Raw genomic sequence first — 13,109 nt, forward strand, 5'->3', positions numbered from 1 at the left:
CATGCTTGCGACCCGTGCCTGGTGCCATTCCTGAGACATTCATACAAAGGACTGATTCTACGTTCCAGCGTACCCAAGACAAAGAGGACTGAATTCTTCGTCACTGTCGGGCAGCATTGTTACTCGTTTCTTCGTAGCAGAGCCAGAGACTTTGTGCATCGTTTGAGACGCCGCCAGGAGATATTCCAGCCTTCCTCCTGCCAGAACTGCAACCGATATGTGTCTCATTTATTTTGTGTGTTCTTTTGCTATTTCCTTTTCCTCCCTGCGTGGAGTATTACCTGTTATTGATTGTTCAGTAAATCCTTGTTAACCTCTTCGGTCTCCGGTTACTCACTGCATCCCATGTTCCTGCTTGTCACCTTTACAAACGTAAGAATCCTGTGTTGTGAAAGAAGTGACACAGAGACTGTGCACAGTGCTTGCGCTGGGGGGGATTCAGAGGCTAAAGTCACATAGGGTGAAGGCAGACTTATCAGTTTGGACCGGACAACTCCTTTAAGTGGAGCTACCATCATCAAACATACCATCATGCTTTACAAATATGTTAAATAATTATCGATATTTGATATCAGCAAGCATCCTTATTAGAAATCAATGACCATCTATGATGCAAAAAAAAAAAATAGGCAGAAGGAAAGAATTTCTAGATCACAGGAAAGTAGAACTTCACAATATCTGCATGTATCATTTGTATCTATATTTGCACTACATATTTATTTAGATACAGTATTTTGAAAATATATTGTGTATTTAATTTACTCTATTATATAGCACCATCATATTCCACATCGATTTGCAGACATTATCATCACTGTCCCCATTGGGGCTGACAATCTAGATTCCCTATCAGTATGTCTTTGGAGTGTGGGAGGAAACCGGAGAACCCTGAGGAAACCCACACAAAAATGGGGAGAACATACAAACTCCCTGCAGATGTTGTCCTTGGTGGGATTTGAACGCAGGACCCCAGCACTAACCACTGAGCCCCCGTGCTGCCCCTATGTGCATGATGTACATGTGCGGTCTACATTGGCAGTGCCATTTCTTTTAATAGTATTCTTTCGGTATATATTACATGGATATGATGGATCATACATTTGTAATATATTGTGATTGCACTGATTACATATATTTTTATATAATAAAGTATTCACACAAATATATGCAAATTGTCCCTGCAGCATCTTATTAACCTCTTCTGTGTCTAGTACATTGCATTTGATCATCTTGTAAAAGCAAATTTATTTTATGTGAGCTTAACTCTTATTCTGCTGGTCATGCGTTAATTCATATGAGTTAGTGTTTCACAAAGGAGTTAAATAGAAGTCATTTCTTAGTAGAAGCAGCGAGTGGTTTTGAAAGTAACATGACTCCTACTTTGCTTCTGCTTCTGAAATCATTTTTTTTAATGACCTCAGCTTCCAGCCTGGCTACTCATGAGTGTGAAAATATTAGTTTTAAGTCTCATTTTACAGGTCTAAAGTCAGGGCTGCCTTAATGATCGAAAGTGAGCCCCCGACCATCTCCCTTGGAAAGCGGATGCTTACTATTGTTTCCTGTATAATAACCTATATAGAAAATCCACAGTAGCAGTGATTTTCTGAGCTCACGTGTCACTTTCCTTTTTCCGTTTTTCTTTTTTTTCAGCTTTCTCTAACACATTATATAATCTGAGCGTCCAGAGATCTGCGGCAATACTCTTTGCATAGTAGGATAAGTTACATCTAACTTTGATGTGCTGCCCTATACTACTAGAAGCTTCTTTCACGACCTAAACAAATGCAGTTCCGTGATATTAAAGTGTGTCGATGAAATAAGCAGATGGACATTTGTAACACTCTTTTTATCGCTTTTCCATATTCTATAACACTTCAACTTGTCATATATACTAGTTTCTCTATGGGAAGTCCTGGCAGGTTGACTAATATGTGAATACTTTAGCCGTAGAGTGCAAATCACATTAGGTATTAAAAATCATTATTATTTTATTTTTTATCATTTTTATTGATTTTCACATATAACAAAATAAACATTTACGCATGCATTGAACAATATGATGTTATCTTAAAAAATGGTTTTCAAATTCTTAAGTTTGTTAACAGTGTGTTCAGTCAAGTTTACTGAAAGCGTTTAGGGAATACTTTGCATCATAGAAAGCGATGACATATTGCTAGGATATACCATTACTTTCTTATTGGTGAGGGTCTTACTGTCAAAACCCCTAACTATTCTGATATTTAAGGGGCTGGATGGATATCTTAAAGGATTACCATAATTTTTGTTTTTGCATTTCCTCTGTTCATGAATCAGTAGTACATTTTCATGTGCATTATTGATGCATGAAATAAAAAAATAAAACGACGGTTACTCTTTAACCATTTCACGAACTTGGATATATACATACATCCAGGACGGTAGGTACTTACCGACCTTGGACGTATGGATACATCATATCTTTAATGTAGCTCTATGACCGCAGTCGCTGTGATTGCATTAAGGTACCTGCTGATTCTCACATCAGAGCGCTTAGAGTCATCGTCCTGTGGGGTGGCAACGCCCCCTCCCCGCATCGACGATTGCTGTGATTTGCTGTTCACCTCAGTTCCAATTTGAGGTAATTTGTGGGGGATGGTCTGCGTGCGCCATGTCATGTTTGGAGAGCTGATGTACCGAATCAGTTGAAACCCCCCATGGGTGACCCAATTTTGGAAACTACACCCCTCAAAAATTTAGACTTGTCGTGAGCACCTTGAACCCACAGGTGCTTCACAAAATTTTACAACATTGAACCATAAAAATGAAAAAAAAGCCATTTTCCCTCATAAACGTTGCTTTAGCCCCAAATGTTTTCAATTTCACAAGAGAAGGAAGAGAAAATGGACCCCAAAATTTGTGAAAACAGTGGAAAACCCCCACAAGTGATTCAATTTTTGGAAACTACACTCATCAAGGAATTATCTAGACGCATAAGTATAGTAGTTATGCATTTGTTTTTACTGGTTTATGAATTTATAATGTGTTGGTATGTGTAAGTCATGCGGAATACGTCAGATTATAAAATTTGTTGTGTTAACAGGGTAAAACCAAATTGTATCAATTTATGGACACGTGATATGCTTTGAAGAAATCCTTAAGGCCAGATTTCTCAGGGCAGATTTCATAACGGTTAATTGTGTCATTTCGTATTCCCCTCATGACATCCCTCTTGTCCTTATACGACCACATGCCTGTTTTTTCTGTATTCGGCTCTACTGTCACCCTTTCTCAGCAGTTGCAGAATTAGCTGCTTAGTGAAGCTTTTCTGATTTCTTCACATAGTGTTGCATGCAACTGTACCTCTGGCAGAGAGGGTCTTAAAGATTGGGCTGCTGGTGTAAAAGTGATCTGCATAGATGTGGTAACCCTTATCCAGCATTGGGTGTATCAATTCCCAAACAATTTTCCCGCTCACACCCCTGACAGGTGGGCATTCATAGGGGTCAATCCAGGTGTCCCTCCTTTTGTGGACCCTAAATCTTTAGGTGAACGATGAGGCACTCTCGCACAGCTTATACAGCTTAAAGGAATACTTCAGGGAGGTAAAAAAAAATTGTAGATTCCCTGCCCTTATAGACTACAAAGATGAGATGCCCAGTGCACTTTAAAGGGAACCTGTCACCTCCTTTTTCAGCTACAAGCTGGGGCCACTGCCTTTCGGGGCTTATCTACAGCATTCTAGAATGCTGTAGATAAGCCCCAGATCTAACCTGAAAGATAAGAAAAACAAGTTTTATTATACTCACCCGGGTGCGGTCCGGTCCAATGGGCATCGCAGGTCCAGATCCGGCGCCTCCCATCTTCATGCAAAGTCGACATCTTCCTTGCTTTGTGTCGTGGCTCCTGCACAGATGTACTGATTGAGGGAGAGCCAAGTACTGCAGTGCGCAGGCGCCAGGAAAGGTCAGAGAGGCCCAGCGCCTGCACACTGCAGTACTTGGCTCTGCCCTCAACAGTGCAGATCAGTACGCCTGAGCAGGAGCCACGACACAAAGCAAGGAAGATAACATTGCTTGAAGATGGGAGGCGCCGGACCCAGACCTGTGACGCCCATTGGACCGGACCGCCATTGGACTGGACCGCCCCCCGGGTGAGTATAATAAAGTTTATTTTTCTTATCTTGCAGGTCAGATCGGGGGCTTGTCTACAGTATTATAGAATGCAGTATATAAGCCCTGAAAGGCAGTGGTCGCAGCTCATAGCTGAAAAACGAGGTGACAGGTTCCCTTTCATTATCTCTATAACACTTGTAATTCTGTTTGACAGCAGCTTCTCCTCACTGCTCCCTCCTCCTGTCTGGGACATTACTCACACACCAGTGTTCAGCTCCCCCTGTGAGTAACAGCTAGTCTGAGCAAAGGGGCCCTGTTCTATGCAGAAAAACAGCTATTACCAGGATATTGGCTGATACTAACAGTATGGAGCTGCATACTCATGTAATGTCCCAGACAGAGGGGTGAACAGTGAAAAGCAGCTCCTGTCACACAAGCCCCCTGATAATGTCTCCCTTTCTTCAGTCCCAGGTGAGGGGTCTTAGTGGGGGCATGGGCTGCTTTCTGCTAGTAGCCATGCAGTGAAGAAGACATTATCAGAGGACTGGCTGCTACTAGAAGGGAGCAGGCACCGCCATGCCTACTCACCTTCAGACTGCAAAACTGCTTTCAGACCATTATTAATCTGCAAAATAACGTAATATCTGTAAGCTTATAGTGTTTTTATTATGACAGGTTGCCTTTAAATGTATGCCTTCTTCAAGAATTCTCACTGCACTGCCGCAATTTTTTGCAGGGCTGTCTATTCAATTGAAGCTGTCTATGGGTGTGAGAGAAACATTGGACTGCACACAATGTCATCCCAGTGCAGGCCAATATACGCCGTGCCGCGCAATGGATCAGATGGAGAAATAATTTTCTCCATCTCCTCCGTACCTGTGTTGCGATTCTCTCATGAGAGAGTATCGGAGCACAGTAGCATGACACGCTACTCATGCTTGCAGCAGAGCTGGAGCTGAGTATCATTAGCATATAACATAGTAACATAGTAACATAGTTATTAAGGTTGAAGGGAGACTTTAAGTCCATCTAGTACAACCCATACCCTATCCTAACTTGCCCTAACATGTTGATCCAGAGGAAGGCAAAAAAACCCCATGTGGCAACAGTAAGCTTCACATTGGGGAAAAAAATTACTTCCCGACTCCACATACGGCAATCAGACTAGCTCCCTGGATCAACGCAATATTAAGGAGACTAGTGTATATACCCTGTAATATTATACTTTTCAAGAAAGGCATCCAGTCCCTTCTTAAATTTTAGTAGTGAATCACTCATTACAACATCATATGGCAGAGTTCCATAGTCTCACTGCTCTTACAGTAAAGAATCCGCGTCTGTGAGTATGCTTAAACCTTCTTTCCTCCAGACGTAGAGGATGCCCCCTTGTCCCCGTCACAGGTCTAAGAGTAAAAAGATCATTAGAAAGGTCTTTGTATTGTCCCCGCATATATTTATACATATAGCTGGTGTAATTTCAGCCTTGGGATGCGTTTACTCTGACTACATAATATAGCCTGTGTAGGCAGACCGATCACACCTCACGCGCACTGTCATTGTTCTCAGCAAAATGATGTGCTGATGAGACTGATAAATTTTAAGCAAGCTCGCCCCTTGTTGAAGCTAGGTGCGAAACACGTGTCGGGTGCGGTTTTCCTGACTATGTTATGTATATGCCACTGTGCACTCTTATGTATATTTACTCTTGCTTGACATGGCTTTTCACTTATACATTCTCTGCTTTGTTCATCAGCACTTAATGTCTAATACCTATTCCCTTGGACCCAGTCCACATTATGTATCCATTTTAAACATTGTGACTGTACTTTTGTGATGTATTTTTTGTAATGATCTCTACATTTACTTGTGATTTAATTATGTCAATACCCACCAGTTTGTAGTATTTTTTATGTTTTAACTCTGTAAGTACTATTTTTATTATTTAATACAGTTCAATCAATATATTTTCTATATATATTGTGCCTTGCACTCTCTTTTTTTGTAGATTTTCTTCTATTATTGTGCTAATTCGCCTTTACTCTGTGCCCATTATAAATATGTAGATTTGACTATAATTGTTCGTTGAGTGATAGGCAACAACTTAATATCTACTACCTATTCCCTTGGACCCAGTTTTCATTATGTATTCCATAATTACCGAGCATGAAATCTCATTGCCAACAGTTGCCAATTCTAAGTGCGCCCCAAGGGATTAAACTTCTAGCCTAACTAACATAGATATATCTTTTATGGTTCTTGCTTAGGTGGGAAAGCACACCCTGGACTGCATGCTCCTCATCTTGTGGTGGAGGGATTCAAAGCCGAACAATCTCCTGTGTGGAAGAAGACATGCAGGGACAAATTAGTTCTGTGGAAGAATGGAAATGTATGTACACACCAAAGATGCCTATAGTCCAACCATGCAATATTTTTGATTGCCCAAAATGGTTCGCTCAAGAATGGTCTCCGGTGAGTGTCACATACTACACACTTGTTTTTCATCACTCAGCAAATTGATAATAGTTAGAGATAAAATGAGTAGTGATTATAGTTCTGTGTGTGAATGAAATACTGAAGTAAGGATGACAAGTCACAAGACTGAATAAATGGGAACATTTGCTTATAAATTGTCTTCTAGTGCACCGTTACCTGTGGTCATGGACTGAGGTACCGAGTAGTTCTTTGCATTGATCACAGAGGCATACATACAGGGGGCTGCAGTCCTAAAACAAAACCTCACATCAAGGAGGAATGTACTGTACCTATACCTTGCTTTAAGATCAAAGGTAAGTTATCCCATGCACTATGTATATAGTACTTTAACTAGAAAACATTAATAGGAATTTTTTTTTTATTTAACATGGAAACCAAGTTTTTATTTTTAAGAAACCTTTCTTTAATCACTAGAAGACATACGTGTACCTATGTCTTTCAACGCTAATTCAACCTTTTAAATCTCACTGTAGTTCAGTCCTAAATTTTCAAGAATTTTGGAAAACCTAAGCTGAATGACTCCAAATTAGAGTAGATTATGATCAAAGCAGCAGGGACTACCTATGATTAACAAGGACACTCGGGACCCTGTACTTTTTCAAAATGTGGTTAGTGATTGGATAGAGATTGTTTGTAAAATACAGGTCTTTTTTCATTTATTGTTTTTAAAATGATTTGGAAACTTTGATACTTGTCTACAGCTAAATTTGAAGGGATCCTCTAACCTACATAAAATTGAAATATAAAGGGTTTTGACAACCGATACCCTGCCGATTGAGGCCTACTAGTTAGAAAGTTACCACTGATTTACTTTACGTCTCTAAACAGGCTTGACTAATTAGAATGTGGTTAAGCATGGCATGCAGGTATGTCTCTCACGTTCTGCTGTATAACATGGCGCTAGAAAGGTTTAAACACAACATTTATGTAGCTTGAATTACAATTTATATGTTTGTCTGTGTTTATGTATTAGGGAATTATGTGAGCATTTTGAGAATTTTCCAGATTTGCTAATCTGTTTATATCTTACTTGAGTTATAGTAAATACAGGTGGTAGTAAATCTCATTTGGAAGCATTTCCAATAGAAATGTATTAGTGCGGAAGGCACACAATGTTTATATTATAGTACTTATGTGACACTTATTAGTATTATAGTTGCACTGAGCGTTAAAAATTAGAAAATCAATAACTCTTCTTTTCAAAAACCCAAGGATCAGAATCAGTCATTGATAGCTAAGGGCCCCTGTGCATGACTTGTGTTTGGATCACCACATGTAAACACTCACATACAGAGGTGTAGCTAGGGTTCTGGTTCGGGGAGGGGCAAAATTACTGAGTGGGCCCCTTACCAGGTAACTCTCATTGCAACTATAGTGGCGCACCCTGATAGTGGATGTAGGAGAATCTCAGTAGATGACTGCGTGGTTACTAAAAAAAATCTCTAAACAATACCAACAATGAAATTACTACCATATAGTGATAATATAGTGGTAGATACCAGTCCTGCAGAACATATAGGAGATTACAGTACAGTTATAAATAGTGACTTACAGCTGTATAATGCACTACATGACAGTCCTCCATACAGTATACTGCACTCCTCATAAGCCTGTATATAGTACAATGCATCCCATAGTCCTCCATATAGTATAAAGAATTCCACATAGGCCTCTATAAAGTAAAATGTACTCCCCATGGGCCTTCATATAGTATAATGCAATCCCCATAGGCCTCTATATAGTAAAATGCACTCCCCATAGGCATCTATATAGTAATGCACTCCCAATAGGCCTCCATATAGTATAATGCACTACCCAAAGGCCTCTATACAGTATAACACACTTCCCAAAGGCCTCTATATAGTATAATGCACTACTGATAGGCATCTATTTAGTATAATGCATTCCCCATAGGCCTCAATACAGTATAATGCACTCCCAATAAAAATATAATACTTACCTCTCCTCCTCATTCCCCCACTGCTCCAAGCACCAGCTCTTCTCAGCACAGCGGGTGGCATGTACTGATGTCATCTTGCCCGCTGTCATTGTCGTCAGACATAGAGGAGGACTGAAGGGAGGAGTGTGTCGCTCCCTGTCTCATCATTGCTTTCAATTGTATTGGCATTAAGCCGATACAGTTGAACTTGCAATGATAGATATGCTGAAGGGCCCCATAGCGGCCGTGTGGCAGTGCAGGGAGATCGAATTATCACTAAGAACTCTTGGGACTCCAGCTCATTCTTTTATTATTATTATTATTATATTATTCTACAGGTATGAAGGACATAAGAGTGAAAGTTTGATTCACCTAAGAAGGTTGTAAATTGGGTGCAATATGTGTAACACACTTACAGCGCTCAACATAAAAAAGTACATCACTTTTGAAAAGTATGATTTTAATCAATATTTCACTGAACATAAGAACAATTTCCAAAATTTTAGCAAGACTGAGTTTCATAAAAAAATGTTTAACCAATAACATGAAAGTAGTGTTAGTAATTAGAGTTGAGCGACTTTGGTCGGATCGGGTTTCGTGAAACCCGACTGAAACAAAATTTGAGTCGGATGAAATTGGTCCGACTAGGGCAAAAAAAAGTCGGCGTTTCGTCCGAAACCCGACCCCAAAGCAAGTCAATGGGGAATAAAAGTCGTCATTGAGTGGAGGAATGTCATCCGCTCAATGCCGACTTTTATTTCCCATTGACTTGCATTGGGGTCGGGTTTCGGACGAAACTCCGACTTTTTTTGCCCTAGTCGGACCAGTTTCATTCGACTCAAATTTTGTTTCATTCGGGTTTAACAAAACCCAATCCGACCAAAGTCGCTCAACTCTATTAGTAATATAACTTTTATTACAAAATCTTCTATTTTACTTAAATTATTTGATACAAAAATGAATGCACCCCACATCAAAAACAATTACATCTAGTATTTTTTATGACCGACATGATTTTTAAGGAAGCACCAAGTTTTCTAGACATGGAATGAACTAGTTGTCAACATATTGTAACATGTACCTTTTTCCATTCTTCAAGAACGACATCTTTTAGAGCCTGGATGCTAGATGGAGAATGATGCTTAACTTATGTCTTCAGAATTCAAGTGTAGATGTTTGATTCTGTTAAAATCAGGAGACATACTTGACCACTGAATCACTTTCACTCTTTTCTTTAGAAATGCAAATGTCCTTAAATGTGTGTTTTTGAGCATTGTTTTGTTGGAAAAGTGTACGTCTACCAAGGGCACGGTAGAATCTTCTTTTCCAACATAGAGCAGTACATCTGTAAAGTCATGATGCCAATGAATGAAATGTAGCTCCTTAACACCAGCAGCACTCATGCAGCCCCACATAAGGATATGTCCATGATCGTGTTTCACTGTAGGCACCATGCATTTTTATTTGTACTCTTCACCATTGCAACGCCATACAATTTTCAACCAATCAGTTTCAAAAACATTATCGTCACTGCCAAGTATGGAGTCTTCATATTTTTCAGCAATGGGCCCTAACAATTTGTATGCAGGCTTTTTGAGCATGAATTATAGGAAAGGCTTCCTTCAGGCATGACACTCATGCATGCAATTCTTCTAGCTTTTTTAATAAGATTTCCCTGACATTTTCTTAGTGGCATTTTACTGCAAAAGCCACAACAAAGGGATCACATTGTTGATAGTCATCAGTCATGAGAAAGATAGAAAAAAATTCCAAGGCATTAGATGCACCATGGAACACTGGAAAGAGGGTCATTAAAAAGTGGCTCATATTTGAAAGAAGCCTTTTCTTACAAAAAGAAAACATTCAAGCCTGGGTATGTTTTGCCAAAACCTGCATCATGTGTGCCAAAAGCAAAATTAAGGTCTGATGAGACCAAAGTTGTACTTTTTGGCCATAATTCTAAAAGGTATATTTGGTACAAATCCAACATTACACCAAAAGAACACCATATTGAGTATAAAGCACAGTGAAAGCAGGAAATTGTTTTGGGACTGGAATTGGAGGTTTAGTTAATGTGGAAGGAATTATGAATAGTTCCAGATATCAATCAATTTTGAATCAAAATATTCAGACCTATGCTAAAAAGCTGAAGAGGAATTTTACACCTCCAAATCAACAAAGGATTAGTTTTGCCAGAAGAAGATCAAAGTTTTGGACTGGCCATCCAGATCTGAGACCTTAATTCAATTGAAAACATGTGGGTTGATCTGAAGAGGGCAGTACATAGGAGATGCCCTTGCAATCTGCTGTTGTTCACAAATTGGTGAACCGCTGATCAGCTTTGTTTCTGATAGGCTCCACTTCTCTAAGATGCTATTTTTTACACCGTCAAGTGACTTGGTTAAAGAATGACCCTCCCAATTGTTTTTCATTGGTAGCACTTACTTTTCTAGACTTTTGCTAACCCTGATCCAATTTGTTGAGATGTGTTGCTGCCATCAATTTATGAATTATTTTTTTTAAATAAAATGGAAAAATATATAACTTTCTAACTTTCAAATTCTAATATGTGAGTGTGGATCAAGTATGGTTATAAGAGATTTTTAAATCATTCCATTCTTATTTTATTTCCATTTTTAACAGCATTCCATTTTTTTTTTCAAATTAGGGTTGTACTAAATATAGAATACTTTGTAAATGAAATCCATATTTCATTAGCTTACTCATTACCTCAACTGCCCATAAGCTTAAGACATCTTTAAAATGGTTTAAAAAGTTTACACAACATGAAGAAAAAGGACTTTCTAGCAATTCTGTTTAAAATTTGTAAAACCCTGAGAATAATTAGCCTGGGGTCAAACCGGGTGGCTTGCCACATATAAATAGCTACCATCTTTCTGCTTTGTGTCTTTACCTTCTGTTACAGATGTGAATTGACAACGTTTTAGCCTACCTTGCAATTTAGCAGTTCCCACACAGGACCAACGTGCTTGCAGTATATAGCTTCTCATACCATGACATAGCGGACAATAAAGCCTATATCCATATGTGAGGAAATGATAGATACAACAGTTTGCCATAACATTGGATCAAGATCAGTTACCCTTGTCAGCAAATGAATTCCTTGCACGGATTTCACTACCTTGAGAGCAAAAATTTGAGAATTATCCTTGGCTAATTGAGGGAAAAATGAAATGAACTGGAGAATAAGACAGTGTGTTTGACATTTTGTGTCCTGTTTTTCATCAGTAATAACTAAACAAAATATGTTCTTCATTCTTGAAGTGTAACTCCATTGATGAGCTGATAAGATGGGTTTTGGCCTTTTTATTGTACTTTCTTGCTTTCCTGCTTAAAGTTTTCAAGTCCAGATTTCATCTTAAAGCTTACGTATTCTTCCTTTATATGATGTTTTGCGCAAAATCTTGATTATCTTCACAGACACCATCTTTGGTCTCATATTACTTTTTTAAAGCTTCTTCAGAACTTGTGGGCCCAGTTTATTTTATTGGTTTTCTCGACTTAGCTATTTCTTGCTTCCAAGCTGTTTGTTATCTCTTTAACATGTGTTTTGGGGGGATAGGAGAGTCACTGTATTAAATTATATGTTTTATATAAAAAAGTAAACTATATTACCTTTTCAATCACTCGGTCAGCTGTAACACAACCTCTCTTTATCATACATGTCTTTCTGCTATACTGCAAGTTAGAATTTTTCAATTTTTATGTTTCCATTATTGAAGCTAACAGCATCTATTATAAGAATAATGCTTCATATTATAGTCTTTTGCTGATCTGTTTATTATAACTGGTTCTTCTTTATAGGACCTTTTATATAGCAATCACCTACGAATATTGCAAGTCAGCAGAAAGTATTCTGCAATTTCCTACTGCCTTATTAACCAATGTAATGTCAAAATTGTGTCTATTATACATTGCGCTCACAGAGGGGAACTCTAAGGAAACAGACTGAGAAACCAGAGTCATTTGAGTTCAATTGGTGGAATTTGGTGGCCTTCCAGTTGTGATACATAATAGGAAGCACTGCTAAGGAGGCCAAATTTTACCATGACTTATTTAATAAAATCTACCCTAAAGCAAAGCAATTAGAAAGTGGTTACTTGTGAAAATATAAAACACTATGAAATTGATATTGTTTCTCTTAAATGAAAGATTAGCTGCTTTAATACCCGGGGGTAAGTTTACTATTCTACGATTTTCATTAATCGGCCACAAAACGGTCCATGAGGGAGCAACGGTTATGCAGCATTATATATACTGTATATTGACTTAAGGTGCACTATATACTGAAGAATATAAGAGTGAAAGTTTATTCACCCATCAAATACTAATATGTATATCATGTTATTAGTTACTGTTTCTCATGTATATAATTGTTTCATAAAATCATGTTAGGTGTATGTAAAAAGATATTTACAATTACTAAACATATAAAAACATGATAAATTAAATCCATATTTCATCAGTATTCCCATTACCTCGACTTCCCATAATTTTAAGCCATCTTTAAAAAGGCTTATAATGCTTCTTAAATCTGAGCAAAAATAAAAGACTTTTTTAAATGT

At 38.4% G+C, this 13,109-nt stretch overlaps 1 protein-coding gene across 2 annotated transcripts in view; it reads left to right on the forward strand.

Annotated features, from left to right (window-relative positions):
* ADAMTSL1 (ADAMTS like 1) overlaps positions 1–13,109 on the forward strand; it is a 487,614-nt gene that overhangs the window by 295,210 nt on the left and 179,295 nt on the right. For both annotated transcript variants that reach the window (XM_073552482.1, XM_073552481.1), the window contains exons 11-12: positions 6,356–6,560; positions 6,730–6,877. In XM_073552482.1, the coding sequence (XP_073408583.1) occupies positions 6,356–6,560; positions 6,730–6,877 (353 nt within the window). The remainder of the gene's footprint in view (positions 1–6,355; positions 6,561–6,729; positions 6,878–13,109) is intronic.

Source organism: Dendrobates tinctorius, unplaced genomic scaffold, assembly GCF_039654945.1.
Source record: "Dendrobates tinctorius isolate UK_male_01 unplaced genomic scaffold, ASM3965494v1 ptg000191l, whole genome shotgun sequence".
In the NCBI taxonomy this organism is placed as follows: domain Eukaryota; kingdom Metazoa; phylum Chordata; class Amphibia; order Anura; family Dendrobatidae; genus Dendrobates; species Dendrobates tinctorius.